Source organism: Drosophila pseudoobscura, chromosome 2, assembly GCF_009870125.1.
Source record: "Drosophila pseudoobscura strain MV-25-SWS-2005 chromosome 2, UCI_Dpse_MV25, whole genome shotgun sequence".
Taxonomy (NCBI): Eukaryota; Metazoa; Arthropoda; class Insecta; order Diptera; family Drosophilidae; genus Drosophila; species Drosophila pseudoobscura.
Genome location: NC_046679.1, coordinates 21,331,725 through 21,350,666, shown reverse-complemented (window position 1 = coordinate 21,350,666; position 18,942 = coordinate 21,331,725). Strand labels below are relative to the sequence as shown.

The 18,942-nt window shown below is 38.8% G+C and overlaps 4 protein-coding genes across 24 annotated transcripts in view; 2 read left to right on the top strand and 2 right to left on the bottom strand.

Annotated features, from left to right (window-relative positions):
• The first annotated feature begins 40 nt into the window (after positions 1 to 40).
• Positions 41 to 618, top strand: LOC6897567 (uncharacterized). The gene is made up of 2 exons (XM_002137676.3): positions 41 to 222; positions 279 to 618. Exons 1-2 carry the CDS (start codon positions 67 to 69, stop codon positions 474 to 476), a joined length of 354 nt encoding a protein of 117 aa, XP_002137712.2. The 5' UTR covers positions 41 to 66; the 3' UTR covers positions 477 to 618.
• LOC4802335 (zinc finger CCHC domain-containing protein 10) lies at positions 473 to 1,454 on the bottom strand. Its single transcript, XM_001359236.4, has 2 exons — positions 1,262 to 1,454; positions 473 to 1,201 (listed from the first exon to the last, which is right to left on the bottom strand). The coding sequence occupies exons 1-2, from the start codon at positions 1,306 to 1,308 to the stop codon at positions 703 to 705; spliced, it is 546 nt and encodes a 181-aa protein (XP_001359273.4). The 5' UTR covers positions 1,309 to 1,454; the 3' UTR covers positions 473 to 702.
• A 42-nt stretch (positions 1,455 to 1,496) lies between these two features.
• Positions 1,497 to 3,235, top strand: LOC4802334 (uncharacterized). 2 transcript variants are annotated; one of them, XM_015182270.2, is made up of 2 exons: positions 1,497 to 1,805; positions 1,867 to 3,235. In XM_015182270.2, the coding sequence occupies exon 2, from the start codon at positions 1,875 to 1,877 to the stop codon at positions 2,859 to 2,861; it is 987 nt and encodes a 328-aa protein (XP_015037756.2). In that variant the 5' UTR covers positions 1,497 to 1,805; positions 1,867 to 1,874; the 3' UTR covers positions 2,862 to 3,235. The 2 variants fall into 2 exon arrangements, with proteins under 2 accessions (XP_015037756.2, XP_001359272.3); XM_001359235.4 differs by having other exon boundaries at positions 1,498 to 1,805; positions 1,862 to 3,235.
• Positions 3,236 to 5,118: 1,883 nt separating this feature from the next.
• Sap47 (Synapse-associated protein 47kD) overlaps positions 5,119 to 18,942 on the bottom strand; it is a 32,983-nt gene continuing 19,159 nt past the window's right edge. For 4 of the 20 annotated variants that reach the window (XM_015182260.2, XM_015182267.2, XM_003736671.3 and 1 more), the window contains 8 exons: positions 15,004 to 15,264; positions 11,782 to 11,879; positions 11,284 to 11,384; positions 10,945 to 11,219; positions 10,757 to 10,875; positions 9,668 to 9,967; positions 5,897 to 6,119; positions 5,119 to 5,706 (listed from right to left, as the gene is read on the bottom strand). In XM_015182260.2, the coding sequence (XP_015037746.2) occupies positions 5,664 to 5,706; positions 5,897 to 6,119; positions 9,668 to 9,967; positions 10,757 to 10,875; positions 10,945 to 11,219; positions 11,284 to 11,384; positions 11,782 to 11,879; positions 15,004 to 15,264 (1,420 nt within the window). In that variant the 3' untranslated portion in view covers positions 5,119 to 5,663. Of the gene's footprint in view, positions 6,120 to 7,888; positions 8,318 to 8,433; positions 8,609 to 8,761; positions 9,092 to 9,667; positions 9,968 to 10,756; positions 10,876 to 10,944; positions 11,220 to 11,283; positions 11,385 to 11,781; positions 11,880 to 15,003; positions 15,265 to 18,942 lie in introns of those variants that run through there. The other 16 variants (XM_015182259.2, XM_015182258.2, XM_015182268.2 and 13 more) reach the window with 11 other exon arrangements.

Sequence of the window (18,942 nt, the reverse complement as noted above, 5' to 3'; positions counted from 1 at the left end):
TGCCGCTAGGCTTGCATTCTTAGTGCTATCGATTGTGGATCGTGGGGCGATATTTCTCAAAGCGATATGTGGGGGTGCATGTGCACTGACATAAACAACAGAACAACAACAATGCTGCAATCCAATCGTGTGCTGCAGCGGGAACAAGTTGAGCTCCTTGCTATTGAAAAGAAGCTGCTTAAGGTGGTGCCTGTTATCCAGGAGGCCTTAAATTCGCTAAAGGTATGGCATCGCCCCTAAAACCATGACAAATCACTAACTTGATTCCCCGCTCAAAGGTGGAGGAACTGCATCTGAAATCCTTGGGACTGGAGCGTACCATCGAATCACAGCGAGTTGTGCCTGCCCATCGCACACACTTTGATATGAATGCACCTCCTGCTGCCATGCAACCGGATCAAATTAACCAGCAGAAAATCGATTTGGACCTCTTTATAAACAAGTTGGAAGGCGGTGAGGAATTGGATTCGGATTGAGATTCGATAGCTAAAATGTTTATTCGTGGTTCTTGTTTCCTGGCGATGAATCTGCCAGTTCACACAGACCATACGTGTACATATGTACTTCGGAACTTAAATAAACACATCTTTCGTGCACTTAAATACGTGTACAATTAAATAGGGGTAAAATTACAATTACCAAAGAACGAAAGAGTAACTAAACTACTAAAGCTATGCGCTAAAAACCGTTGTTGGCCTTCAATTATTCTGGGTCTTGGGTGCCACCGTCAGAAGATTCTCCTGAGCTGTCGACCCGTTTCTTTTTCTTGGAAACCTCATCATCGCTGCTGTCGCTGTCTGAGCTGGAGCTGGAGCTACTAGACGAGCCCGATTCCTCGCCCGAAGAACTGCCGTCTTCATCCGAATCGGAGCTGGAATCGCTGGAGTCCGAGCCAGACGAGTCTGACCCTGAGCTGCTGCCAGAACTCCCAGAACTGGAGGAGGAGGAGCTGTTGCTATTCTTTCGCTTGCGTTTCTCCTTCTTACTCGAAGCTGCCACTGGCTGGACTGCTGCCGCCTCGGCAGCAGTTTTGTTGGCAATGTCATCTTCTTTATCTGCCAGATGCTTGCTAAGCTGCTTTGTGCGTGAGCTACGGTGCACATATTTGCGTTTCTCCTTACACTCGTAGCTCCAGTGGCCCATTTGAAGACATTTCTGGCAGCGTACGCCATTCGGAAAGGCGGCGGCCAGTTTTGCCGACCTATGGAGGCGTGAAGGTTAGTTAGTTTACTTTTTCTCGGCGCCCGGCTACTTTTATTACCTCTGTTTTTGCGCTAGTTTGCGTGCTGCGAGTCCTACCAAAGTCATCCTGAAGAATTCTTTCAGTCGGTGCCTGGAGACAATTTTGACGGTGGTTGAACTAAGGCTTTGGGGTAAAATTTTCACGAAAAATGGATAGAAAAATGTTTTTATTTTTTCCCTTTTTGCGTCATACAAAACTATCGATTCGAAAGCATCGGCTGGAAGAAAAAATATCGCAAAAAGTGCCATGTGCGACAACCCTGCGATCGATACCTGTAGACCCACTAGCTAATCAAAATTATATCTATCTATTGTTTAATATTGAATTTTTAGAAAAATGGTATATAATTTATACTATAATTAAATGTGCAATAATGCACAACTCTTCCAAGGCTCCAACACAGAATAGTAAACCTCCACTAGCTAATTGCTCGCAACGGTATGAGTGCTTTTTGACCATATTTGGTCAACTTTGTTATTTAAACAATAACAAAACTCATTGCTGACTAAGCGGCGAAAGTGGATTGCAGCAAAGTCCATCGACAATCACCACACAATCACAGGTAAGGTCAACGTTGGAATAGTGTATCAGTCAGCGGATTAATTATTGTGAATTTAGAATAGCGTTCGAAATGGAGACAACAGCGATGGTGCCGAGGGCGCCTGCTCGTATGATGACACCGGAAGAGCTGGTGCTGCAGTCGCTCACCAAACAAATCTTCAAATCGCGACTTTTTCGCGGCTACTACCTGGGACGCTATTTCGTGGAGCAGATCGGGGATTATAGAGACGTTATTGCCTTGCAACGCAGCGAACGGGAACTGGAGAAACTTCTAATCAGAGATGCAGGCCAACTGCAAATGTTTTACCAGCGCTGTGTGCCCAATATGTGGGTGGGCATATCATATGGTAGTCTGGGAAACTACAAGCACATACCACATCCTGCCCAACTAGAGACCTGCATTTGGGCAGAGCTGAACGACTTGGCCCTTGGTGAATATTGGTTTAGTATCAAAACGCTGCGGTTTCGGGATCAGGAAGTGCTGCTAAAGCTCAAGACTGTAAGAGCTGTTGAGCCAGAGCCTATGGCAACGCCGAGAAGATCCGTCTCGATAAACAGGACAACGGCAAGCAATACCATAACAGCAGCAGGCGAGAGTTCGACCACAGAGATCCAGGTGACCGATCAACCCCCTCCACTTGGTTTGGCCGACTTCTTGGAAGTGCTGCGGCAGTGGGGTGAAGGCATCAAACAGGCCACCTACGACTTTATGGCGAACGATGTAAACAAGCACAACATCATGGGCACAATACGCTTCCTGGGTCTGCTCCTATTCTCAATAGGAGGCGGAGCCATTGCTGCCTTGCGGTTCTTGGGAATCTTCGCCGTGAGATTCCTCTTTGAGCTAAGTCGGCTATCACACACCCTCACGCCCATTCTGCTCCAAATCCTGCAATTTTTGAACAATATTGTGGGTGGCGTTTTTATATTGTTCACCATGATATGGAAGGATATTATAACCCGTGGTCAACCGCCAACCCCTAAGCAGCCGCTGGAAGCAAGTACACGCTTCAAAAGCATCACCTACGATCGTAGCGATAGACGCCGTTGGCGATGATCCTCCAGCAAAAGTGGAATGGCCTAGCATGTCTTGTATTTAATATAATATATAAGGTGAAAGAGATTTAAATTTTAATTGTGTTACTAGCGTTAAGCAACCTGAAACCCCACTCAGATCGATCCGATTATGTAGAAATTTTGTTTCCAGATTGTAAGCCAAAAATGCAATGCATATATTAAATTATTCGAAAATCTTTTGAACCCGTGTAGTGTTTAGTCTCGTCTATCGATGTATTAAATTGTAATCTTTTTGTAAATTAAATGCACGGAGAAAATGAAACAATGGGAATTTGTTTGTTAGTTTTAATAGTTATACACTTTCCCTTTATTACTTTAGTTGATTTTAATCTCATTAAATTGTTCTCATATATAGTTATTATGTATATACTCGTATGTGGTGTCGCCTGGAGCGCTATCTGTACGATCTTTACACAAAATGTTTTTTGTTTGCGGTGTGTGCCTAGTATTCAGGGAAAATCCATTCCATTTCTCTGGGTCTACATCGATTTGAGAATGATCTATGGCATTTCAGGGAGCGCTTCTCAGTTTCTCTGTTTGTCTGTTTGGGTGTCTAATTTAGCACCCATTAATGGATTTATGGGGGTCCCCCCACCTGGGTCCTCTAAATATCATTATCAATTATTAAACAACTAAATTATACATTCTGGTTTCGTAGGTGATATACTTTAATTAGTACATATACATATAATTTATTTTATTTCCTTTTTGAAATGCTATAATTATGGAATGCCGCTCAACAAACGTTTGCTCATACAACTTTATTTAATTTGTTTGCCTTTTTCGGGGTTTTGTTTAATAATAGACAATAAAATATGTGTGTGAGAGAAGGGGTGTCCTGATGCTTGGGGGATTTGACATAGTAGTGGTATGTATCTTTTGGGATTCGGTTAGGGTTTGGATTGGGTTCTGGGGGTTCTGGGCTGTTCTGCCTTGTAAAATACATATGTATGTTGTCAACATCATTACATTATTTGTCTTTAATTGTTAATATTATATTATTTAGTTATTAGTTTAGTTTATGCACTAATTCGCCTGTCATTGTGTCGCCAACATGTTTAAAAACTCACAAAGTAAATGTAAAATTTAAAATATGTTTTTCGTTTTTAATTTTAATTTTTTTTAATAATCCATGTGGTGTCTTGTAAATACTTTCATTTTCATTTGCATTTGCGTTTTAAAAGTAAATGTACAATATACAGTTTAATGCCATAACTTTTAAGTACTCTGTACTCCGTACTCTTCTGTTCTCTGCTCGTCCCGTTTTTATTTGTTAAGATATATTTTTGCCATTCGCTAACAAATAATTACACATTTATAGCATTTTCATTTAACGTTTCATTCTGCAGAAAATAATGTTGTTTTTTTTTGTTTGGTTTGGTTTGGTTTTTTGTTAACAATTAGTTAGACATTTAGAGCAAAAACATTGATAATATAGAATTTGTCTTGTTTTTTAGTTTATGCATAAAAATTTGTCTAGTGAAATATATATAAATATATATGTTGTTTCAAGGGTTTTGAACTGCTTATTGTTATAATTGCGTTTACTTTTCATTTGTTTTATTTGTAATTTGTTAATTGCGTTTCGTTTTTAGTTTTTAGTCCAATTCAGAATTAATTATTGTTTTGGCATTTCATTTTGTTTTTATAGTTTCGTTTCAAGGAAGTATCGTTAGTGTCTCGTTAGTGGAACAGCAAAAGGTGAGATATTTGTGGGGATTTTAAAATGAGAGAACTTGTTGGCGCGCCTTAAATTGAGCTAAAACAATAAATATTTCATTTGCATTTGCATTTGCAATTGGATTTTCATTTTCATATCATTCGTTATTTAGTTAAGCATCAATCAATGAGGTTTTTATCTAGTTTCCGTTTAGTTATAAACTATTTGAGGGGGAAATAATATAATACTCTCGAATGTTCTCATTTCCTGCTCTCAACTAATGGAATGCTATGTTTTTGTCTTTATTTTATTCAAGAAAAAGTACAACTCAAATTTCTCAACGTTTTATTTTGTGTGTCTCTCGTATCTTTACATATTTATATAGAGTATACATATATATATCTCATATATCTATATCTTTATTTCATTATAATAATTTTTTACACATTAAATTCAAATGCATTAATTTATCTTCTGTATATATATATATATATTTATATATAATTTATTTATAAATATAAATAACAAAATGTTTCCCTTTGAAGCTTTGTTTTTATCTTTATCTTTCGTTTTCGTATTCTTTTACTGTTTTTTGTTTCTATATTCAAATACGATTCCTGCGTCTATAGCTTTAACCAGTTTTCTCGAGTGTTTTCTATATAGTATGTATGTACTTATTGATAGGGTTACTGGGTTACTGACTGCCATCGGCTCTCTCTCGACTTTTTCGTGTGCTGAACAATTGGCAAGTAATACCGACGACTCTTCCCCGTACTTCGCTCGTCCTCGAGCTCAACCAAAGAAAAGAGAATATAGTAAAGAGATATACATACATATACCTATATATATATGGGTATTGTATATATATATATTTTTGTGTACCGGAATCGAATCGGTTTTGGATTTTTGCTTTTTGTAGCGGCTAAAACGTTAAGGTTTAATAAAATCGCTTTTCTTTTGTTTTTAGTGTCTTATATCATGTCTGAACGTGAACTGAATAAAACGTACATATCTGCTTGGGGAGTGAGGGGGGGCCAATAATCTGAACCAACTTTTCCAATAGGCCACCAGAAGGCAAGCCTCAGACGGGCACTAGAAGAGTGCTACTGGGCGAGCCTCGTCTCATAGATAGCCCAACATCGTGCGCTTTAGGCTTTTCAAAGTTCTGTGTGATCGTTGGTCAGTAGGTATTGGTTTTTATATTTCAATATTTTTCAGGGGGTTTAACAATCAAATGGGTATTTCAATCAAAGAGTAAACAAGGGGTAGAAAGGAATGGAAAAGAAAGATAAGTTAAAGATAGTTATAAACTTAGAGCCAACTTAGAAGAAACTACGATATAAGCTCTTAATTACTTTAAATCATCGGTATCCTCAATTAAATCGGCGTACTCCTCCCAGTCGTTGTTGGTCGAGCGCGTGCGCAAGTTTGATATTGTCGGTTCTTCCTCGTCCTCCTCATCGCCGGCATTGCCCTGCTGTTTCCTCGGTTTTCTGCCTCCACCTCCGCCAGTGCCGCCTTCGTCCACCACCTCGTAGTCTTTGAGTTCAGCTTCCAGATCCTTTTCCCATTGTTCTTCTAACAAATAACGAATAAGGATCAATCATTAGAATGTGTGTGGCTTAGAGGGGTTTGAGTATTGTATATATAGGGTTACAAATATGGGGTAAACATATAGTATATAGGGTATAGCATACATGGTTTACATATAGAATATATTGTATTTAGTTTAGTATCAAAAGTGTCTAGGCAAGCAGTTGAATTGTGGTTTTTAGTGACCGTCCCAAGCAAGTACATGGTTTAGCTGATACTCAAGATCAAGTTCATTTCATCGGTTGGGGGTTTACCTTCTAATCGGCGAGCCTATAACTAAGACATAGATTTTCACAGACTGTAATACGTTTGGGTATGCGCACCGTGACTGAATAATAGCCGTCTACAAATAGTGGGAAATTTATTTATATTTTCACTTAGTCAATCGTCAGAATCGAGGTCCAATTAATGTTGCTATTAGGCTGTACACAATATGTATGTATGTATATATAGGAATATCTAGCAGTAATTAACGAATAGCGTGCGCCCAATCATTCGTGGGGGTAGGATTCCACTTCCACTTCCCTTCAACTTCCACCCCATCCATGACTTGCTTGTTGTCCCCAAACACCAGTTGTTGTTTCGAGTTTCACACTCCATCAATTAACAGAAATAATTACCATAATAATTATACATTGGTGTGTATTTACAGCATTTACGCATAAAAAGCAAGCAAACTGAACATTTTAAAACTATTTACAGATAATAATTACACAGTTAAAGTAACATAAAGCGGGGCCAAATATGAACGATTTTCTAAAAGCTGGCAACAAATATTTATAGTTTAATCAACTGAAAATGCCATATGTAAAGATAGAGAGAGAGAAAGATAGGGGTTTTGGGGTAAAGAAAGAGACACGACACTTAGAATTGTGTAACTTCCCCTGGTTTTCGTTATCGGGTTTCGGGAAGAAAGCTTTAATTTTTAATTTTATTCTCATTGATTTTGTGTGATGAGTTGGTCTTCAAAAAAATGTACACTTGAACATCAAATTGGTTAGAAAGTCATAAAGTGTAATCTCAATTATCTCTAATCGATTTTTGTTTGGTGCAGTAAAAAAAAAGCATTCAAATTTCCGTTATTAGAAGCGATACGTTTTTTGGAAGAGGTTTCTTTCCTCAATCCCTCCCGAAAGTTTTAATATAAAGCACATACATCAATATAGATCAAGAAGGTTTGAAGATATAGATTCCCTTGCAGATTGATCGTTTCAATCATAAAGTAATCCAAATTGTATATAAATTTACTTTGCTTTGAAGTAGAATTCCTTCTTTGGAAAAAATACAAAATGTACGAATATACATATCCCCTGAACGGTTCTGTATTTGACTATATGTCTAGTGAGCGGATATAAAGTATCTCTATTTTATTTGGCTGATCATTAAAAGGCGGACAGACACTCCATGGTTACATCGATTATTTAGTATCGTTAAAATCTTTTTTAAAAATCAAAAACGCAAACATAAATTAAGCTTTTACTAATTAAACACACAACAACGACATATAGTAGACACACAGACGAGAGCGTATTGGGAAATGATTATTGAAAATTGCAACTATTGTTGGGATATCTACAATATATACATCTAGCATTGCCGAACAGATAAGTAGTAATATTTTATGCAATTGAAAAACCAACAATGGAACAGAAAAGATTGTCACAACTAAAGTTTTGTTGCAATTTTATGTTTAGGTTTTTTTTCGGGTGTTTTGTTTTTTGGATTTTTTGTTTAACCAACAATTTCTAACTTACCACACAAAATTTTGTATCGGTTTCTTTTCTTTTCGTTTTTTTTTTTTTGGTTTTAGTTTTTTAAGTAACATTTTTGAGGTTTCTTTCTTCGGTTTATATATGTATAAATAATGCCTTCTTTTTTGTTTGGGTTTAAATTAAATTGTCTTTTTGTTGTCAAGTGAATATCTTTATATGTATGTATATAATTTTGTTTGTTTTGTAGTAGTTTCTTTCGTTTTCGTTTCGGGTTTCTTTTTTTGTTCGCTAAACAATTTTTTTCGCTTTTTCTTTTGGGCAATTTTCGCAGTATTCTTTTTGTTTTCGATTTGTCTTGTATAATTTTGTTGCTGTTTATTTTGTTAGTTGTGTTTTTGTTTCTTGCATTTTTTGAATTTAGATTTAGGTTTTTTTTTGTTTTTGGTTTTTGTTTTTAATCCATTCAATCTTCTGCAAGATGATTCGTAAATAAATTAAGAAATACATGAAGAAAAGTAAATGTTTTGTTAAAATTGTTTCGCATACAGATTCATCAGATATTTTTTGGTATTAAATTACGAGTATTCTTTTTTTTTTTGGAAAATTTTGTGTATTTGTTGGGAGGAAAGGTTGTCTTTTGTGTCGCGGCTAGTAGTTTTTGGGGGGATATTTTTCCAGTTTTTAAAAATGTGGAGAAATGTGTGAAAAAAGTAAGGGCAAAAAAGAAACATTGGGGTTCGGGGAAAAGAACAGAAACTTGATCTAGCGAATTATCATAAATGAAATTGAATTGCAAATTGAATAAAAAGGAGCACGAAATTGCAAAGAGAGATAGATAGAGAGAGAGAGATAGAGAGTATCAATAGGATATATGTGGTATATAAGAATTTCTTGATCGGTTTGGTCATACTCAACTTGTTCGAAATTTGTTTTGTGGCTTTAGACTGTTTCTTAGACTGTTTTCTCGACTATCATTATCATCTCGATATCAAATCATATCTCATATCATTTGTAATAAATGGCAAACGAAAGTTGGTTTTTATCCAGGGTATACGTTTTCTTTATATATTGTATAGTACGGTACGGTGTACGTGTGTGTATTGAATTTATATAATACTTTTGTTTCTGTTATCCTTTAGTGGCTTTAATTCTATATTTGTTTATGGGAATTGGTTTATTTGGTTTAGTGTTACATTCAATTGATAGATTGTTTAGCTTTTCGTTTTTAGTAATTAAATGCCAGAGCTTTTATGATAAGTAACAAACGATTTTCACACAAAATGTAATTTACATAAAAGAAAGAAACAGAGCAGAGGAGAAAAAAGAGAATTGTTTGGTTTTTACACTTGTTTTGTACACACATTTTCTGTTTGTTTTATGTTTTTTCTTCATTTGTTCAGCATATTTTTTGTTTGTTTTGGCTTGGGTATTGGTTTTGTGTTTTGCAAAACAGAATATGAAATGAATTTCGACAAGAGACATTGTTGTGTGTGTGTGTGTGTGTGTGTGTGGAAAATGGGCATGAAGGAAGTCTTGCCACTAAATTCTAGATGAAGAGTAGACGGCTGAAGCCTAGCAGAATCGTTGGCCAAGCTTACGAGTATCTACAAATAGTAATTCCTGGTCTACAAATGTGTTCTTTGGTGTATGAATGAATGTTCTTTGTGTTGTCCAGGAAACCAATGAAATTTGTTCGAGCAATTTCCATGGGGCAAATGCATGTACAATAAATGTTAGTCTTCAAACCAAATTAATTAAACAGAACGGAAAACAATAATAATAATAATTATAGGAGAAAATAAAAAACTTAAGAAATCTTACCATCGTTTGGGGCTAGGGCTTGCTGGGTCATGCTATCGATGCCCAATTTTCGCATACCATCTTGGATTTCAGCCAAATCTGAATCGGTTGTGGTCTGAAAGTCGTCGGAAACGAATTCCGATTCAGAGATTTTCTGTTTCATGCCCATGCCGGCCTTGCTTTGGTCTGCCTCTTTGGCTTCGGGCTCTATCACGGCCTTGGGCTGTTCGGCAATGGCCTTGGTGGTCAAAGGAGTCTCCCCCTTCACGGGGCTGGCGACAGTCTTGGTTGTGTTTTCAGTTTTCAGGGCCACTTCTTTGGCTGATCGTTTGACAGAGGTTGAGTGGAACAATTTCGTTTGATTTTCGTGTAATTGTAATTTCGTGTTTGAAAATCATAAAATACAAATTAAATTAAAAGGAAATATAATTAAATGATAAGAAGTCGAGTTGAGGTGAGGCGCTGGGCGGCTGAGATTCGAGAGGATCGCGATTGACAGGATGAGCGTTTTGGGGAAAAGTGCTAGATAGAACCGAAAAAGCTCGAATCGCTGACGACACAAGCCAAGTGCAGGTGGTGGAAGGTCGAATACAAATCAAAGAGGATCGATCGTTAAAGTTCAACTAAAAAATTTGAGCATACTCTGGAGGCGGTGTATTACAGACGCTAGCCAAGAAGGTACGATAGTAGTTTTTGGGAGACTCGAAGAGATAGTAAGAGAGAGATACAGAGAGATTTATAGAGAACGGAAAACTTTTTGGTTAGCTAGCGTGTGTGAAAAAGGACTAAGACAAATCATAAACGAAACAGGCGCGTGTGGCTAAGGTGAACCAAATAAATAACTGAAAGACTTAGACTTAGATAGAAGATAGAGAGGTAGGTGGATAGATAGTTACAGATACAGATACAAGATAGATAGATAGATAGAGATAGAGGAGAGAGCGCGCGAGTAACGAGTAACGAGTGTGTGTTTTGTGAGCGAGAGATTCATAGAGAGAGAGCGAGAGGTGGATAGAGAGTCTGTTGTATCCTGTTTTGATCCTATACATATATCATTGTTCGATATCTCCACCCGCAGAAGGAAGGAGCAAGGAGCTGGAGCGGACTTACCATCTTCACCGCTGGAGGCCTGACCCACACCATCGGCGCCCAGAGTTCCCAGCTCGGCGGCCTGGATGATCAGTGAGACGCGGTAGAAATAATTCCGCCAGAAGTTCTCCTCAGTGATGCTATTCCAAAGTAAAAAACAAGAACAGAATTAGTGGGGAATTTCTGTGGTTAAAGAGTCTACTGCTCACATCTTGGGCACCAACTCGAATCGCATCGTTTCGAGCGCCTTGTCCTCGGCCATAATGGCTATGGCCGTGGGATAGGCGGTGTCATAGCTGAACTCAAAGTCCACGCCAGCGGGCGGGGCGCGTACAAAGTTGCGACGATCCTGGGCCAGACCCAATATCTCCTCCTTGATCTTAGCCTCGTTGGCATGTCCAATCCAGGGGGCAGCACCATTGCCAGCACCGCCCTGGCCCTTGATGAAGGCCTCCTGCTCTTTGTTGAATGAATCGAGAATAGTCTGGGAGTGAGGGAGATTCGTTATTAGAAATTTAGATTGTAAGGATTATCACAATTATACTTACATTATCCTTGACTGTTTCCTTGATTTTGCTGCCGGCCTTGCTGATGGCCGATGACAAGAAGGAGCCAAAGTGTTTGGCCTGTTGTGTTACTTTTGTGGTAACTATTGGAACGAGATTCGAAAGTGATTCAAAGCAGATCGAAGGTTAGCTAATGGTTCAACTGATATCAATTAGTATCTTCAACTAAATGGGGTTGCAACTAACTAAACTAAACTACAAAGTAAACGTTTCGTTCGAGGGTTTTGTACTTCGGTTCGAACAGAAGAACAGATTGAGGGATTGAGGGGGTTCAAAGTTGAGCTAGGGATTACTTTATGCTACAAATAACTCTTGAATTAGTAACCTGTCACCGCTTTTCTATCATTAACTTTTTGAATTGGCAATTTCGGCACTCGACTTTCGCTTTCGATTATATCTTTCTCATTTCATTCGACATTGATTCGACATTTAGTAGAATTGTTGTTGTTTTTTTGTTACCAATCAAAGTGTGACACGTACTTTTGACTTCATCGCCCTTACCCTGTCCAATTTGACCCTCATCGCCAGTGGGCGTTCCGCCGCCCGATGCTGGATGCGAGTCGGCGCCCTCTGTGGCACTGTAATTATACAATTTTTCGTGCGTTTGGGGAGAAGAAAAAGAGGGCGAAAATTTATATAAGTTGCGTTTTTCAATACATAAGCGAAAGTCATGGTTGTGGCGTCATATACTATATTTTATAGGTATAATTCTAGATATACGCATTTCATGCAGCAGGCAGGCAGCAAACCAATTTTTAACTACAAAACTAATACTACAAATTCGCGATAAAAGTTAAATGCTATAATCTTAGTAAATAGTAAGAAAATTATTATTTGAAAAAGAAAGCAAGGAGAAGAAAAACATGCTTTTAGGAAAAATATTCATCTAGGGTTTGGAATTCTGTCTCTCTGGTCATGACTTCTATTTCTATCGGAACTTTCTGATTTGTTTTCTTGCTCAATAGATTTTTGATATTAGTTCAGGGTTTTTTTATGAATAAGATCTTTAATTAGATTGAAATTAGCACCAAGACTTTGCTAGTTCAGGAATGCAGAAGTTTTATTTCCAATCATCAAATCATGAAAGTCTTCCGAGGTCCTTGAGTTCTAAAAATGGTAGCACTGAAGCATCGTAAAGAGAACTTCTGAAGTACTTCTAGCTTACTGCCTAAGAATCCCAATGGGTTTAGGAGTAGGACCCAAATCAGGTAGTAACGAAAATCATCCCTAAGAAAGTCAACCTAAAGAATCTCATATTATAATGTTGTACAGGAATCTTTGGAGTCTACTCAAAGGGTTCTGCATTTTGCATTTGACTGATATTATATTAAAAAAAAATGTCCAACATCTATAACGTTTATGTGTATTTACACGTCTTCATTATGCCTTTTTTACACACAGATATTTTCATATTTTATCATATTTTATGTATTTACTTGATATTTTTGATTTGTGAATGCAAAATGTCATGAAGGATGTCCAAATGAATGATGCAATGGGGGAAACAGAAGAGAAACAAAAGTGGAACATAAATTTATGAAAATAAAACATAGAAAGAGAGTTTTAGAGCCCATGACGGAGCGCACTAAAAGAAGGCATGCAACGACTAACTAGCAGCATCATCATTTTCCATTTTAGAGCGACATTCAAGTGCAGAGCGAGCACAGAAACAGAGAGAGAGAGAGAGAGAGAGAGAGAGAGAAGGGAGAGGAGAAGGACATAGAGGAGGAGAGTGGCCCAAAGAGTTGGCCCAAAAGGATAGACTCTAGCGGCTACACAGAAACAAGTCCGAAGAGAACAGAGGTGCAAATGATAAAAGGGTACAGGTACGGGTACACAAAAATGATACACAGAGGATAAAGGATACGGATGAGAGAGAGAGAGAGAGAGCTAAACAACAACACAGCGAAATGAGAGCACTCAAGCACTCAATATAGGAGGCACAATGATAATGATACGGATTATGATCGGAATAATGACAATGATAAACAACTACCAACAACAATTAGGCTTGAGCTTGAGGGTTTTTTTTGTTCTTATCTACTGTACGGTACTGATGGGTAGCCATAGGACATTTGTTCCAGATATATATTGTGGATTTCGGTTTCGGTTTGGTTTTGATTTGGTTCTCCTTGACCTGGTTTTGATGGGCCGCTCAATAATGATGGAATCTGATACTTTGGGCAATTATCAAAAGTCGACAAATGATAGTTAAATATTATCCTTTTATCCTTTCTTCTTTGGACGCGTCACACACACACACACACACACACACCCAGACGCACAAAAAAATCAAACGAAATGAAATGTTTTGAAATCATACGAGAAAAATAGAGATGGGACTGGCTTTATGTATGTTGTATGGGTTAATGTGTTGTGTACTACAGATATGTATAGTATACCTAGCCATATGAGAATTGTACTTGATCATGATCTGAATGAAATGATTGAATGCTGGCTTGAAGCTATTTTATTTTCACAAAATTGTGTTCGTTTACGAGTTGGTTGTAGAACTTACCTTTAAATGGGGATTGGTTTGAAATGGGTCAAGTATCTGATTATGTTTTATATATTATCATACCAAAGAAACATAAAAGGTACTTTTAATCTTTATAGGTTCTGGAGCATCATAAATAAGCACTCTATTGTCTGTAGGCATAAGTTTAGGGGCATCTTGAAGAGTCGAGAGGATTTTATTCCAACTTTTTAAAGGTATCTTCTCTGATATATTTAAATTGATAATAAAATCTTTGGAAATAAGATCTTAAGATTCTGAGATCATAACCAGATACTTGTACCCCTATTTTGCCAACATTTGTGTAAAGGAACATAATTTTGTTGAATGTCTTAAGCCAATTTGTAGGTCTTTTAATGGTTTTCAATTTTCAATTGGGCTTTCCAGTTGTTATTATACATACTAAAACGTTTAAAACAGTTTCATTTAGTAGTGTGTGGTATTGTATAGGAGATGGGGATAGATACGAGTAAGGGTTTTATAGAGACACAGAGAGAGATAGAGAGGGAGTAGTATTTCGATTTGTACAGAAAGTTATTTAAAGGTGAAAAAGTGTTACTTTGAATCAGCAGAAGAAGAGAAATCGTGTGGCTTTAACTAAATATGCAATTATAATTGTAAATATATTTTGGTTAAGAGTGAAAAATGCGCAACAATAGTATCTGCAAACTAAATGTTCGAGAGAGCAGGTACATATATTCTCATTGGATATGGTTATAGGCAAAGAGTAGTAAATAGTTAGTTAGTATATAGTTTAAGAGTGGTTTTTGGTTAGTATTCAAGTAAACTGTGTGGCAGGAGGCATGGCATCTCAACGGTTGGTTAGAGGCAAACTATTGTAATGGTTGAGGCAAAACCAAAGAAAACTTCCAGCTTCTGCTGTGGGTCTTCTCATATTCTTTTTTGGGGTGGGGAAGGAGGAGGAGGGGGAAAAACTTTCAGTCAAAGACTTCAAACAAAAGGCAAAAGGGAAAAACTTTAACAAAAGGCTAAAAAACTTGTGGTGGCTGGGGGAAGGCTTAACCGGAGGTTAACCAAGGTACGGACCAAGGAACTAAAATACAAACGCGACTCTCATTTTCATTATATTTTTGGTATTTTGTACTATTTTTTTTTTTTGTTCTTAGTTTGGTTTCTGCGGCTCTGCTGAGTATATAATTCCGTCATTGTTAAGCTGGCACCCATACCTAATATACCTCGACTTGTCGTCATCCTCGGCACCACTCACGGCTCCGGATCCGGCTGCGGCGCCGCCACCACCCTCCACGGCACCCTCAGCGCCCTCGGCCCCGTCGGCACCGCCGGTCTTTCGTAGTCCCGGGATCGATGGTATCGACGGCATCGCTGGCATGGCTGGCATCGACGGCATCGATGGCATCGCCGGCATGGCTGGCATCGATGGTATCGAGGCGTTGCCCAGCCAACCCTTGGCGCTTCCCAGCCATCCGCTATAGAGATAGGGAGAGAGAGAGAGACAAAAGAGACGAGAGCATTAGTGGGAGGTCCTTGATTGAGTGACTGACTGACAAAATGACAATCAATCTTTGCCCTAATTTGACAATATTCAATGCATGAGTGTGTGCATGTGGCTGTGGGTGGCTGTTGCTGAGGGCCTGATAAAAATCTATAATGTATTATGTCAAACAATAAGCAGACGCCTCAACATGTCAGCCACAACCACACACCCACACCCTCACCCACACACTCATACGTTAAAAATATACTCGAACTTATATAAGAAGATAATAAAATATGCACAGGGTAACTTCGGAAGGGATTTTATTCTTAATAAATGATATGCTCTGCTGAGGAATGCCATCATCTATGGGTATATTTTCTTATAAACTCTCTAAAAGCTTCTGTGTTTTCTCCTCAACTGGAAACACCCTGTATTACAGGCTACCCTGTACTCCATAAATATAGGCAACGAGTGATTCTCGTTCCATTTCGAACCCGTTTTCGCAGAAAACACCCTGTACTGCACATGAGAGTCCCCCCGTCAGAGCTCAAGCCCGATTTATTGAGTAATTTTTGTCACACTGTCATAAATATAAATCCCACTGACAGGCACATAGGATACGTGACACACTCGCCTATGCTCGAGTTTCTGCTCCAATTCCTGCTTGAGATCTTTCGAATATATTACGAGCAAATATACTTGAAAGTATACTTACGTCGAACACTTCATTCACAAGTCTTGAATCGTTGGGAAACGTTCGTAATTATTACAAATATTTCAATTCCAAACTTAAGCGAAACGATGCCAGCAGACAAAAGGAGGACCTGTGCAGGATGAGCTACCAGGTGCAGATTCCTTGTAAGCATTCCTTCTGCCCCCCCTGTGCCGTGCTCCCTTTGAATATTGTTTTGTGAGTACACAGATCTATTGAAAATACAACGGCAGATCCTCCAACGTTCATCTCTCATCTAATCCCCAGCGCAAGCACCGCAAAGGCATAAAAATTGTCTTCCTAGAGGAAAAAACCCAAAAAACAAGCAGCTTGCCAAAGGTGGTCCTCTCTATCATATACAATTCTGTTGTCTCGTCAAAATCAGTTACTTTTGTTTATGTGTTTGGTTTTTGTAGTTTAAAATTCTTTGATTTGAAAGTTAGTAGTTAGCAGAATAAGTCTAGAAACTACGGCCTTTATAGATTCAAGTAAATGATTAAAATTTCAATGAAACGGGTCCAGAGTCTGTGATCTCCAGTGGGTCTATTTATGCCGTACAATAGTCCAAAAGAAGGTCCTCGGGCTTTACTACTCTACTTCAAAAATGATGTTTGAAATGTTCCGAAATTCATTATGCATATGGTAGTTTGAATAACACTGCATAAAATCAGCAAAAGGCGGCTTATCTTTTGCCTTACTGCACGAGCCAGTACTCGCATTGAGACGCATTTGCTGATAAAGCCCCTTAAGTCGTGGGGCACACACATACAAGCCAATCGATGGGGGGATTCTATTTATTTTTTCTCTTTGGTCGTGTGCTCGGTTATTCCATGCACATAGTGCAATACTGAATGCTCTGTGGTCCCTGTGGTGGCATCTAGCAAAAAAGGAGGAAGAGAAAGGACACGCCGCCACCATCGCACTCCATGTATTGGTTGGGCATGGGGCAGGAGATGATGATGATGCACAACACGCATACAGAAAAAGGAAATGAAATAAAATTCACACAATGACAAGCAAAGGACTTCGTCCTCTTATGGCTCTTTGTGATGGCACTCCGGCCGTAATGCCGCTTCATCGATACGAATATCTGTGTGTATCTATAGTATATGCATTATGCTTCATTATATGACAAGGCAAGGCCACAGGAGTCCAGGCACTCTCCGTGCGGGGCACATGCCGCGTGACAAGTGCTCACTCATGCGTCAAGGAGCGGAACGAAAAAATGGCTGCGCAAATCGAATTAAATTCTAGCAAAAAAAAAGAAACCATTAAATTTCCGAGGACTGCACTTAATTGTGGTGGAAAATCAAATTGAAGCGAATTGGGGTCAAGAGATTAAAGCAGCAAACAGTATGTCTGGCCATATCAAGCATACGCCATGTGGGCACACGCTCCAATTAGGAAGCCAACGCGATGCACAATGAGAGGAGGACGTTGCCATGTATATACACTGCATGGAAAATGGACAAGCATGGAGAATGGAGTTTCTGCATTTTTAAAGTCTTAAAGGTCCTCCGAGTGCCAAGGAGAGAGAATAAAATATTGCTGCAATATTTAAGAGTTTTTCTCAGTGCATATCGTTTGTCAATTGACTATCGCTATACATGGAGCTTATCATTAGCATTAGCTAGTCGCCAATTGGCCTGCCTCCAAGCTCCAAGCTAGTCGCTTCCCCTTCCTGGCCTTTTAGTGATTTATGCCTTCGTCTCGGACTGTTGGGGAGCCAAGGAGCGCAGGCTTTTACGCAATTTTGTTTGGCCTGTCAGGCGGCAACAGTTTTCCCGGTTTTTCCGGTTTTATTTATGGGTCCATGGATACCCATTTGGGGCCGTGCATAACTTAGTGGCAGAGCAGCCCGATAAGTGGTTCCATTGATGCGATGGGGGGTTGGTAGTCTGCTTCTTAAAGACCGAGCTCCCTGGAATTATACGAATTACTTTTCCTTCTTTCGTATGTCTATAACTTTCCCAATGAAAATCATGAATTTCCATCCAAGTTCATAATTTTCCACGCATGTTTTCTCTGAAAAAATTGACTTTTCTGCTTTCATGTTCGGGTTTTTTCCTTCTCTCTTGTGATTTTTGTTTTTTGTGCCAGAGAGTGAAAAGTTTTAATTATAAAAGTTTGGGGGCAAATGCTGCGGCAAACGCAACTCGTAGAGAACAAGAAATACGACAGCCCGCAATGCCAGACCAATACCCGGAGGTCGGAGGTCGAGACCAAGAAAATGTGTAAAAACAAATTGAGTTTTTCCCCTGCAGAGAGTGGCCTCAATCCTCCAGACATCTCCATCATAAATCCAAAGGGTTTCGTTTACACCAGCAAAAACAGGAAAAATATTAATTATTGCTGCATTACTTTATTCTGATTGGCTTTTTCCTATCCATTGAAGGACCCAAATTATGAATGCAAATGCAAATGATAATTGCCATGTGAAAAGGGCAGGCGTTTTGGGGGAATAGCTTTAAGGGGTTTATGTATTATGGAAACTATGTATATATGCAGTTTTATTAGATCGATATCCAAGGCTAGCTGCTGTCTGTCACCTAGCTGTGGTGTGAACAGAGACAAACACTCAGGACTTTGCCATTTAATAGACACAAGCCAGCTTTTATGGCTCCATGGGAGGGAGCTTGGGGAGTTTAATAGCTGCCAGGTTTAAAGACAGCTTTAAAAGTGTTCCGCCAGAGAGTTTTCCCCATTGGATGACGCGAAGAAAGCCTTAACTGCCGCATGCATGCCGTGAATGTTGAAATTTACTCTAAATTTTAACTGCTAGTTATATTTGAGCCTGTTAAATTTAACTGGCAGATAAGCCTCAGTGCCAGGACATGCTCTTTTAACTGCTGGTTAACTTCTGACAGACATTTGAGTAAATAAAACTTTCTGATCCGCTTTCCAGCCAACGAAAGAAGCTCCTTGTACTACCAATTCCCTTTTCCCATTTCGTGG